At 39.6% G+C, this 21,451-nt stretch overlaps 1 protein-coding gene across 1 annotated transcript; it reads left to right on the forward strand.

Annotated features, from left to right (window-relative positions):
- Positions 1-1,735: 1,735 nt before the first annotated feature.
- On the forward strand, positions 1,736-21,020 carry LOC121394129 (mucin-5AC-like). The gene is made up of 4 exons (XM_041564140.1): positions 1,736-1,893; positions 2,620-2,648; positions 18,692-20,336; positions 20,468-21,020. The coding sequence occupies exons 1-4, from the start codon at positions 1,736-1,738 to the stop codon at positions 21,018-21,020; spliced, it is 2,385 nt and encodes a 794-aa protein (XP_041420074.1).
- Positions 21,021-21,451: the final 431 nt, after the last annotated feature.

Here is a 21,451-nt window from a genome sequence, read left to right on the forward strand (position 1 = left end):
AATCATAGGCAGAGCATATGACTTGCACCACTGGGGAGAGTTGAGATGCAATGTAAGTTGCACATACCAGGCAAGCAGGGGGAGGATTAGCAGTTGCTTTCTCTCTTGGCTCCGATCCCCAGCACAAACAACCATCCTGGCTAAAGTTCAGTCTCACCTATTCCCTAACTGTGATTGGCACACAGATCAGCTCATAAGCTTTCCCATCCAAAATCTCACAGGATTTTCAGTGCAAAATCTTATGATAACATCATCAAACAAACCAAACAAACTCAAATTTCTGAGACAGAGGATTTTTTTTCATTTTTCTAAGTTATAATTCTTTAGGTAAACAGGTTTGGGGAGGCTTAGCCTCCAAGGCTTAATGAAAATCCGCCTATGCACACCGTTCATCAGAGCTGGATGGACAGACTTATAGGTGTTCCTTGTAGGTTACTAGGGATATGCATGGGTTCAAGAACATTTTATTTATAGCACAAATGTGCCCTGAACTATGGATACTTTACTAATGTTATATAGATATCGAGGGAAAACGCTCACCCCAAATATCTGACTTTTATTCACCTTCATGCTGCCCTTATGGCAGTTCCACCTCCTCAACTAACACAACGAGGTCCACACTACCCATTGTATTCCAGTTCTACGTTAGATTTTGTACGATATTGAAATGAATGCATGCTAGCCAATGACATTAGCATCAGAAATGGCTTGGTGGGCATGGGCGGCCTGTGCTTCCTTTGAAACATATACATAAAACAAGGGCTTTAATTAACTTGCTGGAGTGATTAAGTGGATGGGGCCTTAACAAGCTGCGCATTCAGTGCAGAATCTCTTATCTTGCTATACAACTTCCTATCTCCAGAGAACAAGGGATTAGCACTAAAGGCAATTAGAAGTGCGACCCACTTGGAAAAGAACAGTTAAATAGCAATTAAGGAGCCAAGCAAGGATCTATGAGCAGCTTATCTGGCATTTTTTAGTATGCTTGCTCCACTGCAGGAAAATTCGGAATAACACAGACTCCACAGATAATGGAAGTGTCTGGGTCAGCCTTTTTTTTTAAAATCAGGTTTTTTTACAGAAACATTACCGTTAATTCATAACATTGGTATTTGTTTCCTTTTAGATAATGTGTAATATTTAGTGAAATTGAGCGTTGAGGAAAAAACATTATTTTGCATTCTTCAACAGAGTCAAAGCAATCACACCTGCTAAATAGTGATGAGTGAATTTATTCGCCAGCCATGGATTCGCTGTGAAGTTCCGAATTCCGCAATTTGCGAATTCTTTCGAGAAACGGCGGTGAAAATTTTCCACCAGGGAAAAACATAAGGCCATTGACTTCAATGCATTTGGAGTGAGAAAAATTGTCACATGTCTACAATTGTGAAATTTTCCCCGTTTTGCAATTTTTTTCCTGGTTTCGCAAATTTTTTGGCGAAGTGAAACTGGACAGATTCATTCATCCCTACTACTAAATGACATTTGCAGACAGTGCAAATATTTTTTGGAAACAAATCTCTATATTTACAGCTCTTATACATCAATCTCTGCCCTAGTAGAGCTTACTCTAAGGTCCCTACTACATTAACTCACACTAGAGTAAATTTTATCAGGAATAGAAGAAATGTCGATGAGCACTCAACGTCCACTCGTGTATTACAAGTAAAGAACTTTATTTCAACTTGTTAAAAGCAAATATCATCCTGATGCGTTTCATATCGTCTCAAACGAAATGCGTCAGGATGATGTTTGCTTTGAACAAGTTGAAATAAAGTTCTTTACTTTTAATACACGAGTGGACGTGGAGTGCTCATCGACATTTCTTCTATACGCACTTCACCTTCAGCTACGGGTTCGGGGTCGACGCACCCGAGCCACTCGTTTCGTCTGGTGAGTGCTCCTTCCCATTGCTATCCTCATATGTCGTTTGAAGCACTGCTTACCCAAGAGTAGGACCCGTGGTTTTACACACCCAGGTCAGTGTGTCAACTGCGTGAGCGGCAAATTTTTATCTGCATTAGAGTTAACCACTCATTTTTGAGATATTTAAAGTAGCAAGGCTCTATTCAATACAGGGTTAACTCCGAGCAGTTATTTAAGTTGAAAGTTGAGCATACCCAACCAAGCATTTTTTCTATATTTTTCCTTTAAATTTTATCAGGAGTCAATGAACCTTACTGTATGTTATTGGAGTGTGGGAGGAGATACAAACTCCTTGCAATCTCCTGTGCTCTGGTTGGAACTGAACCTAGTACTCCAGAACTGCAAGGCCCCAGTGCTAACCATTGAGCCACCATGCTCAGAAAGTGAGTTTGAAGTATGAACGGTGTCTATAAACACTCTGCTTGGAAGTGCCCCTTCCTGAATCCCACTGGATATATTGCAGCAAATTGAGCCTATTGTCCCATGAGACAGGTTCCTGAGGAGTAGGGCGGTGGACTCAGCCTCAAGGCGGGTTAGAGGCTCAAGGCCTATTTGTTATCTTAGACATGTGAAAGCCTAACTTGAAGGCAAGTAGAAGGTATGTTTAGGGTGAAAACGAATTTGCTCTTCTTGATATCCTTGGAACTATGACTAATATGTAGAGGTCTAACTAGATGTCACTGGGTCCCACAGCAAATTCAATTCAGGACCTCAAAACTTTGGTAAGTTGACCGATTCTACCAAGATACATTGAAATTGCTCATTAATAAGGGTCAGGGTCTGACTGGGCCTGTTGGACAGCAGGAGAAAATCCAGTAGGCCAGGCCTGCACCCATCTGTGCAGCTCAGTGAAGTATTTGGACTAAGGAGACACAACTTACATGGTGTGACATGCACATGTTTGCTTGCTGGGGGGTACATTGAGGGGCCCTTCACATGGCAGCCCAGGTGGTCCTCTGCTGCCCAAATCTGACACTGATTAGGTCCTTACTGTGCCAACAACATTGGGGGGGCCCTACAATTATATCAAAATTTTCTGTTATGAGCCAAGGGGACAGTGACCATTGGCTGGACCTGTCCAAGGGGCTTGAATTTAAAAAGTCTGACAACCACTGCTCTGTGTAATACTTTTCAGCAGTGTCCCAGTTTTACAGTCTTCAGGAACAACCATTTCCATGCAAAACCCAGGACTGCCCCTTAAAATTAAGTACAGTTGGTATTTGTGAATATTGGGATTTTCCTACTGTCTAAGAGCAAGGCCGAAAAATAAAAAGAAACTGTGACATAAAAGTATAAGAAGGTTGTGAGAATCTATTGCTTTGGTTACATTGTGCTTCAGGTTTCCAAGTGGGCCAGAGACTAGTAAACTCCCATTTGTGACTATGTAGAGAGCAGTTCATGTTCCCTTTATTGGCAGATCAGGTGCATTCCTTGTGCATACGGTGCCTGCATTAATTTTTCCTAAACCCTATATAATGAGTTATTAGATGAGGTCATTGACATACCCACGCACAGCCGTACTCAAGAGCTGGAACTTTAATTTACCTACTTAACAATGTCTAGTCGACCCCTTTTTTTTTAGGCAGAATGAAACATTTTCCTTCATTTTCAAATGACTTCTTCCACTTACGGAATGCGCTGCCAGAAATCAATTCTATTATTTATGCTAGGGATTCTGATACGTTGCCTAGTAGATTTATAGTATGTCCAGCAATTGAAAAGAAAGTCACAGTTACAGTTGTAAAACTGTTGCCGCAGTCATTGCATGAATTGGTGCCCAAAGATGCTCCCTACTCCTCTGCATAGTTGCCTTCTCTTGCCATTTGTGCATAAGTGTGACTATTTACCTAAGGGAACTCAAAGGGTTCCCATAGTAGCCTGTATTAACTGTAGGGATGGACCAAATTCACTATTTTGGATTCGGCCAAACCCCCGAATCCTTTGCAAAAGATTCGGGCAAATACCAAATCCGAAATCCTAATTTGCATATGCAAATTAGATAGCGATAGGAAGGGGAAAACATTTTTCACTTCCTTGTTTTGTGACAAAAAGTCTTACGATTTCCCTCCCCATCCCTAATTTGCATATGCAAGTTAGGATTCAGATTCGGTTAGGCCGGGCAGAAGGATTCGGAATTGGAATCCTGCTGAAAAAAGGCTGAATCCTGCCCGAATCCAAAACCGAATCCTGGATTCGGTGTATCCATAATTAATTGATAACTGAGCCAATGGATTTGTTGCAGACCTCATCTTGACCTCAATTATTGAAAAGCTCCAGTGGGACTTTGCATCGACGTGCATGAGCAATTGTGTAAATTTAGTGTAAATTGTTTAAATTTTAATGCCCACTGCCGTTCGCCGCCCTTGTCCCTTCCCCTTTATTCGTACAAATTTTCATCATCTGGACTGGAGCAATGGGGATTGGTGCACAGGAAATTTAAAAAATAATTGTATCTCCAGCGCATCCCCAGTGTTTTTGAACCAATGTGGGTGTGGTTGGGCAGCATGCCACCCCCTAAAATCCTGCCGCCCTAGACCCGGGCCTAGGTGGCTTTTCCACAAATCCAGGCCTGAGCCCACTAGGATTTCAGGTATCTAAATTAAATCTGCCCTGATGCACCACATGCTGCATGAAAAATCCAGTCGAAGGTGCAGAACACAACAGGGAGTCAAAGGCCGCCCTTTACACCTCAATATGGTGTGACATCAGTTGCATCTCATCAAATTCACGTTTCCAGCCCTAGCATTGGGTAATATTGTAATTTTATCCATAAAGTATGACATTAGCTTTCTTATAAATAATAAATATATTCACATTTCTAACTGTATACAATATACAATAAATATGTACAATATTCATCTGCATAGGGTTTAACCCTAAGTTTCCAATTAAAAACCAAATAAGCAATTATGGAACATCAGCTGCAATGGATTTGAGGAGCATAAGAAGAAACAATAATCGATGTATATTCAATTCATATCTAAGTCACCATATAAGTCCTAATTTAGGTATCGATTTTAAAACCCGCAACAATTTTAGAAAATACCGAGGCAATATATATAATTATAAAGATATGTCTAAACATACAGTATTTATACATAATAATTAATGAACATATATTACTAGTAACTTGAAATAGTTCATAAACAATAAATAAATAGGCAATGTACATATACATTCGTAAATATATTAAATCTGAATTAATTCATCAATTAAAAATGAATGATATATACTTATAATAAATCAGTATAATCAATCAGATCATAATTAATGAAATCAAAACCTAGGACGTGTAGCTTTTTTTATTATGGAATAAACTTCGATTTGACCTCATTGGCTGGCTCCAGGAGTGCAGGTTTGTTTTTTCTCATTATATTGTATAACATAACTGATATCACTATAATTATATATAATAATCATTATATAGCACTAAATATTTATGTCCCCCTACACATAAGTGGGAAAGACTCAAAGCAGATGCTGCTTAGCACCCAACTCTTGATAGGGACCTAGTGACCTCTCCTGCTGGCAAAGGGGTGCACCCCACAATTTGGGAAATACTTTCCTATTCAGTGATCCCATTGGACCGGATCATCTATCAGACAGAGGGAGTTGCAATTGGTGCAATTGTGCCCTATGCATCAAAACACCCCGTTGGCTTATGTTTTGAAATGAATTGCACTGCCACCTTATCTGACATTCTTTTCCCTAATGATTGCCACCCCACACTCACCATCTCAGAAATACAGTATTGTCCAAATAGGAGCACAGGGACCTGGAGAAATTCATGTAGACTGGTGCAGAGACCCTGCCTCCCAGACTGAAAATGACCCATCTGTGTGATCCATTGCTATTGCCTTATAAATCTGCCCATTACCATTTCAGTATATATTATATCAATGGCTGACTACACTGAAGACATTGGAGAGCCTCAAACTAGATATATATTTTATTGCATGTGCAAGTTGCGACAATATTCTATTGGGAGAACCCCAGGAATGAAATTATTTTTCATAACGAAGGTGAGATCCCTTGAAAGCAATTTAGCAATTTGCTAATGCATTACCCACAAATATATTTATTAATGGACCTTCTGGGTATTTGTTGAATTAAGGCTTCCCTATGACGTGATACATGTTTGTGAGCAGAATAAAAATTTAAAGAGATCTCACAACTCATTAGCCGACGTATAAAGTAGCCTTTGTTCTTACTGTAACTGTATCCAGCCAGAGAGAGCATCTATAATGTCCTGCTTGGGCTACTTGTAGCATTTTAGTCTCACTGGACCATCTGCCATAGCCAGATGTCCAATATTTCATGAATTTAATGCTCTAGAAAGCAAAAGGGTGCACAAAATAGTTGGTAGTCCCGCCTGTGTGTTTTAGTTCATGAAGGTCAAAGAGCCGATCAAGGCCAACTTTTCTTAGAGGAGAATGATCACTTATTCCCACCATCCTTTTAGTTATGGTTTTAAAGGATGATGGCACTTTTTTGGGTGGAATCTACTTAAAGGGGTTGTTCACCTTTAAAGGAACTTTTAGGGGTATATTTATCAAAGAGTGAAGTTAATAGTGAAGTTCCACCACTAGAGTGAAATTCCGCCACTTCCCATTCATTACTATGGCGTTTTTAAAGGCGTATTTATCAAAGGGTGAAATTTCACTTTCACCCATTGATAAATACGCCTTTCAAAATCGCATAGAAATAAATGGAGAGCTGCAGAGTTTCACTCTAGTGGCGGAACTTCCCTCTTTGATAAATTTACCCCTTAGTATGATGTAGAGAGTGAGATTCTGAGACAATTTGAAATTGGTTTTCCTTTTTTATTATTTGTAGTTTTTGAGTTATTTAACTTTTTATACTGCAGCTCTCCAGTTTGCAGTTTCAGCCATCTGTTTGCTAAGGTCCAAATTCCCCTAGCAACCATGCATTGATTTGAACAAGAGACTGGAATATGAATAGGAGCGGGGCTGAATAGAAAGATGAGTAATAAAAAAGTAGCAGTAACAACAAATATGGAGCTTTACAGAGCATTTGTTTTTAGATGGTGCCAGTGACCCCCATTTGAAAACTAAGAAGAGCCAGAAGAAGATGGCAAATAATTAAAAAACTATGAAAAATAAATAATGAAGGCCAATTGAAAAGATTCTTAGAATTGATCATTCTATAACATACTAAAAGTTAACTGTAAGGTGAACCACCTCTTTAAACCTTTTAGTTTTATGTTTTTAAAGGGTGATGGCATGGTTTTGGGTGGAGTCTACTTAAAGGGGTTGTTCACCTTTAAAGGAAAACTATACCCCCCAAACAATGTAGGTCTCTATAAAAAGATATTGCATAAAACAGCTCATATGTAAAATTCTGCTTCATGTAAATAAACCATTTTCATAATAATATACTTTTCTAGTAGTATGTGCCATTGGGTAATCATAAATAGAAAATTGCCATTTTAAAAAATAAGGGCCGCCCCCTGGGATCGTAGGATTCACTGTACTGTATGTTAGGTCACATGAGCCAATTAACAGACAGAGTTCTGTCTTTTGCTTCCACACTTCTTCCTGTTACAGTTAAAGTTGAAGTATTTCTGGTCAGTTGATCTCTGAGGCAGCACACAGAAATGGTGGCTCAAGGCAAGAGATGTAAAAGGGCAATATTTACTTAAATATATATTAAAGTTTGGTAAGATTCTTTAATATGTCACTTAATATGATATGAACTATATGTTGCTTAAGTGTTCATTTTGGGGTATAGTTTTCCTTTAAAGGAACTTTTAGTATGATGCAGAGAGTGATATTCTGAGACAATTTGCAATTGGCTTTCATTTTCTATTATTTGTGGTTTTTGAGTTATTTAGCTTTTTATTCAGCAGATCTCCAGTTTGCAATTTCAGCCATCTTGTTCCTAAGGTACAAATTAACCTAGCAACCATGCACTGATGTGAACAAGAGACTGGAATACTAATAGGAGAGAGCCTGAACAGAAAGAGGAGTAATAAAAAGAAGCAATAACAATATATTTGTAGCCTTAAAGAGCATTTGTTTTTTAGAAGGGGTCAGTGACCCCCATATGAAAGCTGGAAAGAATCAGAAGAAATCTACAAATAATTAAAAAACTATAAAAAAAAAAATAATAAAGATAATTTGAAAAGTTGCTTAGAAATAGCCAATCTATAATTTAATAAAAGTTAATTTAATGGTGAACCGCCCCTTGTAATCGGAGTATACAGTATTCAACAGTGACATTTTTTCAGATGCTTAGTGAAATTTGATACCAATGATATGTTTCTCAACAGCTAATGGAAATCCAAACTCAGGGTGCTCTACAAGTTGTAGATGCCTAGTTTGAGGGTCCCCACCTTTTTTTTTTTTTTACCCTTGAGCCACATTCAATTATATAAAGAACAGAAGCGTGAATAAAAAGTTCCTGGGGATGCCAGTTGTGCACCTTGATTGGCTATTGGTAGCCCCTATGCAACCAAAACTTGCCTCCAAGCCTGGAATTCAAAAACAATCACCTGCTTTGAGGCCACTGGGAGCAACATGCAAAGGGTTGGAGAGCAACATGTTGTCTGTAAGCCACTGGTTGGGGATCACTAGTCTCGATAATTAAGTTGCCCATTGTGATGTACTGGATAATCCTAGCCATAACCATACAGCATAATAATATGGAATTCTGGTTATATGAGCACAAGGGAACTTGGGTCGGCTAGAGGTACTGTATAGGTACAAATGGTCTAAAAATCTGGGGGGGGGGGCTTGTGGGGATTTACTGCTCCTTTAAAGGAACAGTTCAGTGTAAAAATAAAACTTGGGTAAATAAATAGGCTGTGCAAAATAAAAAATGTTTCTAATATGTTAGTTAAGCAAAAATGTAATGTATAAAGGCTGGAGTGAGTGGATGTCTAACATAATAGCCAGAACACTACTTCCTGCTTTTCAGCTCTCTAACTTGAGTTAGTAAGGGGGGCACATGGGACATAACTGTTCAGTGAGTTTGCAATTGATCCTCAAAAGATCTGATTCAAAAGCAACAGTTATGTCCCATGTCCTCCCCTCAAGTCACTGATTGGTTACTGCCTGGTAACCAATCACTGGAAAGCAAGAGAGCTGAAAAGCAGGAAGTAGTGTTCTGGATATTATGTTATACATCCAGTCAATCCAGCCTTTATACATTACATTTTTGGCTAACTAACTATATTAGATACATTTTTATTTTGCACAGCCTATCTATTTACCCAGTTTTTATTTTTATACTGAACTGTTCCTTTAAACTCAGTCAACAATGGTTTGATGGCCAGTGATTCCATTGCCCTACATATAAGCCTGGCGTAATTACACTATGTTAACATTTAAATAGCAGGCAGCAGCTGTCGTAGTTCAGCAGTTCCATGTCCCATTTAGAGACTGGTATTCTTCTTCTTTGGGTCAAATTTGTTATGAAACAGTCATGTCCCGTCAGATGTAAGCTGAAGCAGCACTGCAACTCATTATGGGAAGGAAAATGCACTGCAACGTAACTTCTATAATATATTCTCTGTACTGGCTCTGACAGTAAGAATAGGTTCCACTGTTACACCCCAATGCTTATCACTCAACCTTCATTCACTCAAATGAGTCTAAGGTATATCGCTCCAATGTAAGGTAAGTAATGAATTCATTTCCCATGCCTCTTTTCTTAATGAAATAAATCAAAAAATCGTTCCTTTCCAAAGAATAATAGAATCAGTTAAATAGTGAAATATACAGGTATGGGATCCGTTATCTGGAAACCTATTATCCAGAAAGCTCTGAATTTCCGAAAGGTCTTCTACTTTTTCCAAATAATCTAGTTTTTTAAAAATGATTTCCTATGTCTCTGTAATAATAAAACAGTATCTTTTGCTTGATCCCAACTAAGATATGATTAATCCTTATTGGAAGTAAAATCAGCCCATTGGGTTTATATAGGGGCCCATTTACTTAGCTCGAGTGAAGGAATAGAGGAAAAATAGTTCGAATTTCGAATGTTTTTTTTTTGGCTACTTCAACCATCGAATGGGCTACTTCGACCTTCGACTACGACCTTTGACTTCGAATCGAACGAATCAAACTAAAAATCATTCGACTATTCAATAGTCGAAGTACTGTCTCTTTAAAAAATTCTTCGACCCCCTAGTTCGCCACCTAAAATCTACCGAGGCCAATGTTAGCCTATGGGGGAAGGTCCCCATAGGCTTCCTAACAATTTTGGATGGATTAAAATCCTTCGAATCGTTCGATTCAAAGGATTTAATCGTTCGATCGTACGATTATTCCTTTGATCGTTCGATCGTAGAAATAGAGGTAAATCCTTTGACTTTGATATTCGAAGTCGAAGGATTTTACTTCGCCGATCGATTATCGAGGGTTAATTAACCCTCGATATTCGACCCTAGGTAAATGTGCCCCTTAATGTTTACATGATTTTCTAGTAGACTTAAAATGTGAAGATCCAAATTAAGGAAAGATCCATTATCCAGAAAACCCCTGGTCCCGAGCATTCTGGATAACAGATTCCATACCTGTATACATTTTTGTTATTAAAAATGTGCCTAAGTTACTCTACACACTCATAGACATGATGGTTAGCCTTTTTTTCACAACAATAAAAAGGAGTTTTTGAGTTTCAAATACAGGTATGGGATCCGTTATCTGGATAACCGTTATCCAGAAAGCTCCAAATTACGAAAAGGTTATCTCCCATAGACTCCATTTTATCCAGATAATTCAATTTTTTTTAAATGATTTCCTTTTTCTCTATAATAATAAAACAGGAGCTTGTCCTTGTTCCCAACTAAGATATAATTAATCCTTATTGGAAGCAAAACCAGCCTATTGGGTTTATTTAATGTTTACGTGATTTTCTAGTAGACTTAAGGTATGAAGATTTAAATTACAGAAAGATCAGTTATCAGGAAAACCAAAGGTTCCCAGCATTCCGGATAACAGGTCCCATACCAATACAGGCATGATACCTATTATCCATAATGCTGGGGACCTGGGGTTTTCTGGATAACTGGTCTGTAATTTGGATCTCTATACCCTAAACAAGGATTATACATGAAATAAACAATATGGGGCCGATTCAACTTCGAGTGAAGGATTCGAAGGTAAAAAAACTTTCGAATTTTGAAGTTTTTTTTGGGCTACTTCGACCATCGAATGGGCTACTGCAATCTTCGACTACGACTTCGAATCGAAGGATTCGTAGTAAAAATCGTTCGACTATTCGACCATTCGATAGTCGAAGTACTGTCTCTTTAAAAAAACTTCGACCCCCTAGTTCGCCAACTAAAAGCTACCGAAGTCAATGTTAGCCTAACTTTTTTTGATCGAAGGATATTCCTTAGATCGTTGGATTAAAATCCTTCGAATTGTTCGATTCGAAGGATTTTATCGTTCGATAGAAGGAATTATCCTTCGATCATTCGATCGAACTATCTGCGCTAAATCCTTCGACTTCGATATTCGAAGTCGAAGGATTTTAGTTCCTAGTCAAATATCGAGGGTTAATTAACCCTCGATATTCGACCCTTAGTGAATCGGCCCCTTAATGTTAGTTTGGATAAAGTACAATGAACTGTTTTACTATAACAGAGAGAAAGGAAATAATTTTCAAAAAAGTAAAATTATTTGATTAAAATGGTCTTCCCGTAATTTAGAGCTTTCTGGATAACGGATCTATGAATAATGTCATAGTGTGCTTTTGAAACAATTAGAATTAGAATTTTTAGCCATTCAGTTCTGTAACAACTAAAATGCTAACATGTGAATGCTGAAGCATGAAGATGAAATTGGTTTGGGGATTGTGGTCCTCGATAGGTAATGGGAGATGTCTATGTGCCGTTGCTTGACATCTTCTTGAACGATAGCTTATATCAGTCTTGCAAAGAGAAAATAAACTTTCCCTCTTTTCTCTTCCTGTTTATATGGTTGCCTAATTAAAGTATTAATGCAATCGAATGAGCCCACATCCCATGCGAGCCACACAAAAGGACCATTGTGAGTGGCTACACCAGAGAGGTCTCCAACCTTGTACAATGTGGAGCATTTGATATTTAACAGACAAGTCTAAATGGTATATTTAGGAGAGTGAGGCCTCAGGCCAGGCCCCCGAGGCTCTACACAGTGTGACCTATGTAATAGCCAGTCTATGATTTGACCAGAGGAGACAGAGCTCCATGGTCAAATCATGGCCATGCCTAGAAACACAAAAGAGATATTTATCAAGCAGACCCATGTATGAACAGTAGTGTTCAGTGTAGTCTTAAGGAGTATTTAGCAAACTGCTTTGGCCTCTAAGGATGCCGTAAATAGAATTAATTGGAGTTGCCGTCCTCCTATGTTCCATGCACCGTGAACGTTGAAAGAGGGACCAGGTGTGCATCTGCATTTCGTTTGGCTCTAAGGATGCCGGCCACAAGGAGCACAGGGCTAGCACCAATGTTTAGATATGAATAAGCAAGGAACTCTAATAGCCTGAGACACATGGCTTGTAGCAACGTCTTAGGGTTTTATGGACAGAATCAGACCTTTAGCAATGTCTACGTATTTCTCCAGCAATGTTTTTGATTAAATAATTTTAATTGTAAATTGTATATATAAGAAATACATGGTCTTGGTTTGCAGTGTTTGCAAAATCAGGACGAGCAGAGCATTCACCACATTGACCGGCAACTGGATCACTGCAGGGTGATAGAGGAATATTCTAAGTCAGATATCAGAGATCAGGCAATCCTTTTGGGCCCACACAGCAATTAACTTTGTCGGGATTCAGTAGAGACCAAATCAACTATCTGATAGTAAAGGTCATTTTGACTTGAATTCCTGACTTTGCTGGAAAGGCTCAACTGTTGTACTCCCTCCTGTTTGGCCACCTCTTGAACTATGTCAATATTAACCGACCCCATCCCCACTACAAACCCAATCATGGTCATATTTACATTACCCTACATCTCTGATGTCTTTGAAAGGGCCAAGGAAAGCACAAGTATCTATGTGAGTGTCACCCATTACTAGTGGGACTAGGACAATGGAGAGGTCAAGGAGGGAATGGAGTGGCCTTGAATACAGCCCACCATCCACCATCAACCTCTTCTAAGGGCAATTTGTAAGTTTGAACGTGTCTGACTACTTCTCACCTGGTCACTTATGACCCAGTCTGTAGCTTATTGACCTGGGGCCAAAATGACAGTCTTCCCAGCCAATATCTAGACAGGACCTAGACCCATATGAATCATTATGATTAGTGATGGGCGAATTTGCGCCGTTTGGCTTCGCCGAAAAATGCGCGAATTTCGTGCGAATTTCGCTAAATGGCGCCAGAGTCTCGTTTTTGATGCCGGCACCCGTTTTGGACGCCGGCGCCCGTTTTTGACGCCGGCAAATTTTTTGCCGTGAATTTTCGCGGGCGTTTCGCGAATTTATTCGCTGGCGGTGAATCGAGCATAAATTCGCCCATCACTAATTATGATTGGAAATTTCCAATGGTCCAGGGCCATGTTTACTGTGCCATTCCAAGGGGTCTGACCATGCCTCCTATGTGATCTAATCATCAACTTGGAGGTCAACTCAACAGCATGATTTGGCCCACTCCTTTTTGAGATGGAACTATGGCTTGTGTGTGTGGCAAGGCAAAAGTAGGAGTAGTAACCTAAGTAAGACAACAACAAGAGCAACTAAATAAACCCATTGCCTGTGCAGAGAGATAGCAATTTGTAAGCTTGAACTTGTCTCACTACTTCTCACCTGGTCACTTATGACCCAGTCTGTAGCTTATTGACCTGGGGCCAAAATGATTGTCTTCCCAACTAATATCTAAACAGGACCTGGACCCAGATCAATCATTATGATTGGAAATTTCCATTGTAAGGGCCATGTTTACTGTGGATGCAGTTCCATTCCAAAGGGTCTGACCATGCCTCCTATGTGATCTAATCATCAACTTGAAGGTCAACTCAACAGCACGATTTGGCCCACTCCTTTTTTAGATGGAACTATGGCTTGTGTGTGTGGGTAGTAACCTAAGTAAGGCAGCAACAGGAAAAACTAAATAAGCTCATTACCTGTGCAGAGAGATAGCACAAACTGCACCACCTTACAGTAAGTATCCCCTTCTGCAGGAACCTACCAAGGTTTAATGCCCCTTTAAAAAAAAAAACTCTCACGCTTGACAAATATTTATGCCTATTATAATCCTGTTAAATGACACAGGCACGACTCCCATTTGTGTATTGGAAAATCCTTCTTTTATAAGCGTTCCCAGACAGAAGGAATATTTTTAGAGAAGAAAGGGATTCCACCAATAAGCTCCAAAAGGAAAAAAAAACCCTGGCTCGTGAAAGGTGCCATTTATAGTGCTTTTACAGTAACTCGGTATGGAAACATTAGGTAATAGTAATAATCCCAGAGCAAGATCTAGGAAATAGTCAAATGTTTTTTTTTTTCTCTTCGCACTGCGCCGCTTTACAGGGCACCGGGGAATGTGGAAAAACAATCCGTGCAACCGTAGAGCGACTTTAATGAGAAATGGATTCCTAATATTCATATACCACTATTCCCTAATACCTCTTAGAGAACAGCGTTTTCCTTTCCTATACACATTATTAAAAAAAAATGCAACCTTAGAGCTGAAAATGCAATGTGAAAAATTTTTTTGGAATTCTTTTGTTTTAAGTGGAAAATAGGTCAGTTCTGCCAAAATGTGGATAATGTCATTCCTGCGCTGTTTATAAAGAGAGCGTAAGCCCAGTGCGCTTGCTAACACATAGCCTTGTTTTTTTGCAGATACGTGCGAGGTACATGTATGAATAATGGGCTTTCACGGGGCTAAGTGTGTATAAACTTTTTATTAAGGGAAAACTTGCTATTGCTAGAAAATGAAAGGCATGTTCTTACAAAAAAAATCCTGGAGAAATATAGCACACTTTCCAGCATTTGCAGGCAAGGGTCAGACTGGTGGCTGCAGGACTCACTTGGGCTGCTGCCCCTGGGGCCCCACCGCCCACCAGGGGCCCCCCTGCAGTCCTCCCACACACCCCTACAGGGGCTGCCACCAGCCGCCCAACCCCCTCCCCCAAGAGCGTTTAAATGAACTTACCATCAGAGTGTCAGGGGTGGGAGTTCAGCAGCCAAAGGGGATCGAGTCTGGGCCAGCAGGGCCCACCAAGGCCGGGGTCCACTAGGTTTTTTCCAGGTGTCTAACCCAGTCCAACCCTTGGGGAGGGGGTCCATTATTTTGCACTGCTGGACAATCAAATATTGAAAGTCATTTATTTCACTCTGACCCCCATACCTCCCAATAACATTGGAAATAGAAATAGGGACAAAAAGATTCAGCCTACGCCCATTTTTGTGGCCACACTCCCTAATTACCATGTTAATTTTAAAAAATTTGGCACGTTAGGAAAGTTTGAATGCATTTCTGTGTTTTTTATGTGTCATTATAGTTTTGCTAATGAAGGTGAATTGCCCTGTAAACTTTAAAAGTCCCCAAGAGACCTGCTTATCTTAAATTGTTACAAACGTATCTAAGTGCACCTGCCACGTATTCCAGCTCTCTGCCAAAAGCCAATTAACTTTGTATCTTTTTCTGGCTGTTCAGTGCAATGTTCAATGGAATATGAATAGGAGAGGCCTGAATAGAAAGATGAGTAATAAAAAGCAATAACAATACATTTGTAGCCTTACAGAGCATTTGTTTTTATATGGGGTCAGTGACCCCATTTAGAAAGCTAAAAAGAGTCAGAAGAAGAAGTCAAATAATTTAAAAAAACTATAAAAAAAATAAATAATCAAGACCAATTGAAAACTTGCTTAGAAGTGGCCATTCTACAACATACTAAAAGTTAACTTAAAGGTAAACCACCCCTTCAAGTATCTATTCTGGGCTCTCTGCTAAAAGCCACTTAAGTTAGAAACTTTGTATCTTTTTCTGGCTGTTCAGTGCAGGAGATGAAAGAGAAAGTCGGGATATTTCAGTACAAATACGGGGCTGTGGGTTGAGCTGTCCCAATCAAAACGGGACAGTTGGGAGGTATGATATAATATATAAACACAATTTCTTTAGCTATTACATGCATAAAGCAGACGGGCAAGGTGTAGTAGGGAGGGGTTGTAAATAAACCCTAATGAGTTCAATTTAAGTAATAGAATAAGTGTGCGCCTCCTAAGAATAATATCACCTTCAAATCTTAGGAGGCGCACACTCATTCTATTACTTATATTGTCTTTTTGGGATTTGAAGTCCTCTTTGTGTTGCGTATCCAGTTATAGTTGCGCAAGGTGTAAGCTCTGATTTCTAATGTGTTCAATTACCTTTATGGCAGGCATTTGTTCCTTGATAATAAGGCAATGCAAATCAGTTGATATAAATAATAGCGCACAAATATTTGGCAGGTGAGAAACTGAAGACAGAGGACATAGACATCATGACCAATTTCTGATCAAAGGGACCTCCCATGCACTGGGCCCCAGGGCCAATGATCAGATGAAGATCTAGGATGACACCAAACATTGTGAGAATTTTTTAGACAGATACTGCCATGTCTCCCAACTGTCACGTTTTGCGGGACAGTGACGATTTTGACAGCACAACCCGCAGTCCAAGATTGTTACTGAAATGTCCTGACTTTTTCTTTCATCTCCTACACTGAACGGCCAGAAAGTTGGGTTAAATATTGGGTGATGTATGTACATGGCAAAGACCTCCAACAGTTGAAATGAGACCCACCAGCTCCCAACATCCCATATAAGCTTAAAGTTGGGTGTTAAAGTGCCCTTAAATGCATCTTCCACTGCCATGCAACATGTTTGATCATGTTTGATGTGTGTTTATTAAACATAATTAATACAACCAGATCTTCCCTTTAGGGTAAGGCCACACGAGGAGATTCGGGGACATTTTGTCGCCTGGGGACTAATCGCCTTGTCTTTTGAGCAACTATCTCCCCGAACTGCCTCAGCGTTTTTCCCCATAGGCTACAATGAAAAGTCGCCTGTGCTAATGCACACGCGGCGATGCGTTTTCAATAGTTGCCCAAAGTTGACTCAGTGAGGCAGTTCGGGGAGATAGTCACTCAAAAAACAAGGCGATTAGTCGCCAGGCGACAAAATCTCCCCGAATCTCCTCGTGTGGACTAGCCCTTAGAACACAACAAAACTCTTCCAACAATCTGGCCTTGGAAACAAAGTGGCCATCAGGCACCACCCATCTGCCTTATTGGTTTTTTTCCCGTTCATCAACTAATGATCATGTGCTCCCTGACCTCTGCCATAGGGCAAGGAAATACAGTAATGAGGATACTATCTTCCAGTAATTCCTGTGGTTTGCAGGAGTTTCAATGTTTGAAGGTTTCCTACTGAGAGTGCTATGCGATACTGAGGAATCCACGCTCAGCAGATTAAAGGGATAAAGACTCTCTGAGACTCCACTGAGGACATACGGCAGAAATCTGATAACTGCAGAAAACACAAACTGAATACTCAGCGTCGATACCACTGATAGATGTTCCCCTACTAACAGATCCCTTTGAAATGTGCCAATTTGCTATGTTCCTCCGATTGGCGATAAAAAATCACTCTGTTGAAGAAACAAACGTATTTTGATATTACGGAAGCAGAAGGAATTGTAAAGTATAGCTATACTGGTAGAAAAATTCCTGCTGGCTAATGTGTTTATTGGTGTTTTATCACACAAAAATGGACGCAATGGTTGCACACATTGACCCCTTTGTTACAGGTACTTGCACCCAAAGCTATTACTTCCATATAGCCCCTTCATAGTTTGTCAGAAATTAGAATAACCTCCCCAACAATCAAATAAAGCGGGTCCTCTAATGTTTCCGGCGGCAAGTGCCCTTACTTAGGGATGCAAATTCCTTTTTTTCTCTTCACTTTGCTTCCTGGCCTCTTATTGTAAGGCTATTGTGGAGCCCATCAGGGACTTTGAGAGATCAATAAATTAGATTTCTGAAGTGATTATTCAGGTTTAATAGCGGGAAAAGCTGTTATAAAATGAATTCATATTTCATCAAGGGACTGTTACTATAGGGAAGAAAATACCATTTTATGTCAATAGTTTTATTGTTTTTATTTTATACTTTCATTTCTATTGTTTTTTTTTAATTAGCTTGTTTGAAATACATTTAATTTAACCCTGGCTCAGTTTAAAGTATGTTTAGTTTATTTTATAATATATCAGATACACCATTTGAAAGGCACACAGCGGTGTCTTTTAATGTATTTGTATTTTTTGTTATTTTGTATGAAAATCATGTTAAAACATATATTGCACTGTTATTCCATTATCATTGCTTTGTATATCTGTGGTATTGTGACATCACTGCTAAAAATAATGACATCACAGCTGTTGGTTTCAACAAATGACCATATATGGAAACAGTGTCCAGTTGCTATTATGAGAATGTGAACAATGACATGACCATATATGGACATAGTGAGAATGTATTCAATGACATGACCATATATGGACATATTGTGTCCAGCTGTTCTGATGAGAACTTGTACAGTGACATATGACCATATATGGACATAGTGAGAACGTTTACAGTGACATGACCATATATGGGCATATAGCATCAGTTTCCACGGCTATATAAAGGACGGTCGCAGCTTTGACAGCTGTCATTTGATCTTTAGATATCGATGGATGCAGTCACCTTTTCAGCGAGCTGATGGAATAGTTTGCATGTTACATACTTTATAGTTATTGTACATTGTTTTTGCAGCTTTTCCATCTCTTGCAATTAACATTGGTGATATGGATCCAAAAAAACCCTCTAGTTCCCTTTTGGGGAAGAGAAAAAGAGAATCAGAGACAGCAGCTTTGAATGCCCCTGGCATGTCATCTAATTCTAGCTCAGTTGGAGCTCCAGTTGGAGCTCCAGTTGGAGCTCCAGTTGGAGCAAACTCTGGCATTGTAACTGGACAATCAGCCAGTACAAACTTGGCCAGCAGTTCAACTGCAGCTCCAAGTACCACCTCTTCTGTAACGAAAATAGTTAATTCTGCTGAGGACCAGACTAGCAGTAATAAATCTAAAAAAATTGATAAAGATGATAAGACCAGTTCCACGGTCCCTTATATCATATCATGGTCCCCAGTATCACAACAAAATGTCACAGCGCAAAAGGTGAAAAGAAAATATAAAAAGATAAAAAGACGCACTCGGCACAAGCAAAGCATTGCTAGGACCCAGGAGCAAGGGGCTCAAAGTACCAGCTCCACTGTGAGAAAAAGAACTGCTTCTTCTTCCAGTGACGATGAGCCAACAAATAAGAAAAAACATAAAGGCATAGAGAAAAAGGCTATAAAGAAGCGTAGAAAGAGAAGCAAAAAAACTAAAAAACCTACAAGGCATAGGAAAATCTCACAGCCCAGTACATCTACTCAGCAACAGTCTGATTTAGAAGCAATACAGGATGCGTTTGCCAAAGCTCTTGTAATATCTACAAGTGCAGCAAACACTAGTGTTGTCACTAGTCAAACATCTGCCCCACCAACAATGATTGTAGCCAAAGATACTAATGCTATACCAAGTACTAGCAGTGCAGCAACCACTAGTGTTGTCACTAGTCAAACATCTGCCCCACCAACAATAATTGTAGCCAAAGATACTAACGCTATACCAAGTACTAGCAGTGCAGCAAACACTAGTGTTGTCACTAGTCAAACATCTGCCCTACCAACAATAATTGTAGCCAAAGATACTAACGCTATACCAAGTACTAGCTCTTTGGTGATGAAACAAGGTGGATTTGAACAGCACAATGCAAATAACACTGGGAACGGTGGTGGAATTTCATTACCAGCAACTGGTAACAGAATGATGCCTAATATTAGTTATTCCATGGCACAGAAAGGCAATTCTACACAACAACAATATAATTTCATGCAATTTAATCAGTGGAATCTTCAAAATAATGTCATGTTCCCTCAGAATCCCTCTACTGCAACCAGGGGAATATATGAATACATAACTTTAAGTGACATGGAACGTGCCACTCGTGCACATCAGCAGCAGGTGGCTCAACAGCAGCAAATGAAACATCTGAGAGAGTCACCATTTTCAGTACAGGAAAATTCCCCTCTATTCAGGAACCCAATTCCTGAAACAAGAAAGCGAAAGTTGGACACCAACTCAGAAGATGCAGCTTCCTGGAACCCCAAGCGTTTCAGGCTGAGATTGGGCAAAGGACCTAAGGTACATCCCAAAGCCTTAGAGAGAAAAGCAGATGCACAGAAAATAGAAGGAAAGGAAGAGTGTGCATCAGATGATATATTTCCACCCAGTTCAGTATTCAGGGCTCGAGTGAAGGAAAGAGCACAAAGGATGAAAATAAAAGATTTGTTTCGAGTCATCAAATCTCAGCAGTCTGAGAAAAAGGATGAATCACCGACAAATTAAATATTTCTAAGTAATAAAATAATTTAAAGAAAAGAGAATCAGAGACAGCAGCTTTGCATGCCATTGAAAAGGCCCCTGGCATTTCATCTAATTCTAGCTCAGTTGGAGCAAACTCTGGCATTGTAACTGGACAATCAGCCAGTACAAACTTGGCCAGCAGTTCAACTGCAGGACCAAGTACCACCTCTTCTGTAAGGAAAAGAGTTCATTCTGTTGAAGACCAGACTAGCAGTAATAAAACTCAAAGAATTGATAAAGATGATAAGACCACTTCCACAGTCCCTTATATCATATTATGGTCCCCAGTATCACAACAAAATGCCGCAGCGCAAAAGGTGAAAAGAAAAGATAAAAAGATAAAAAGACGCACTTGGCACAAGCAAAGCATTGCTAGGACCCAGGAGCAAGAGGCTCAAAGTACCAGCTCCTCTGTGAGAAAAAGAACTGCTTCTTCTTCCAGTGACGAAGAGCCAACAAATAAGAAAAAACATAGAGAAGACAAAAAGGCTAAAAAGAAGAGTAGAACGAGAAGCAAAAAACCTACGAGGCATAGGAAAATCTCACAGCCCAGTTCATCTACTCAGCAACAGTCTGATTTAGAAGTATTACAGGATGCGTTTGCCAACAATGACTGTAGCCAAAGATACTAACACTATACCAAGTACTAGCAGTGCAGCAAACACTAGTGTTGTCACTAGTCAAACATCTGCCCCACCAACAATGACTATAGCCAATGATACTAACACTATACCAAGTACTAGCTCTTTGGTGATGAAGAAAGGTGGATTTGAATTAGTTATTCCATGGCACAGAAAGGCAATTCTACACAACAACAATATAATTTTATGCAATTTAATCAGTGGAATCTTCAAAATAATGTCATGTTCCCTCAGAATCCCTCTACTACAACCAGGGGAATATATGAATACATAACTTTAAGTGACATGGAACGTGCCACTCGTGCACATCAGCAGCAGGTGGCTCTACAGAAGCAAATGAAACATCTGAGAGAGTCACCATTTTCAGTACAGGAAAATTCCCCTCTATTCAGGAATCCAATTCCTGAAACAAGAAAGCGAAA

This window comes from Xenopus laevis, chromosome 5S (assembly GCF_017654675.1).
Source record: "Xenopus laevis strain J_2021 chromosome 5S, Xenopus_laevis_v10.1, whole genome shotgun sequence".
NCBI lineage: Eukaryota > Metazoa > Chordata > Amphibia > Anura > Pipidae > Xenopus > Xenopus laevis.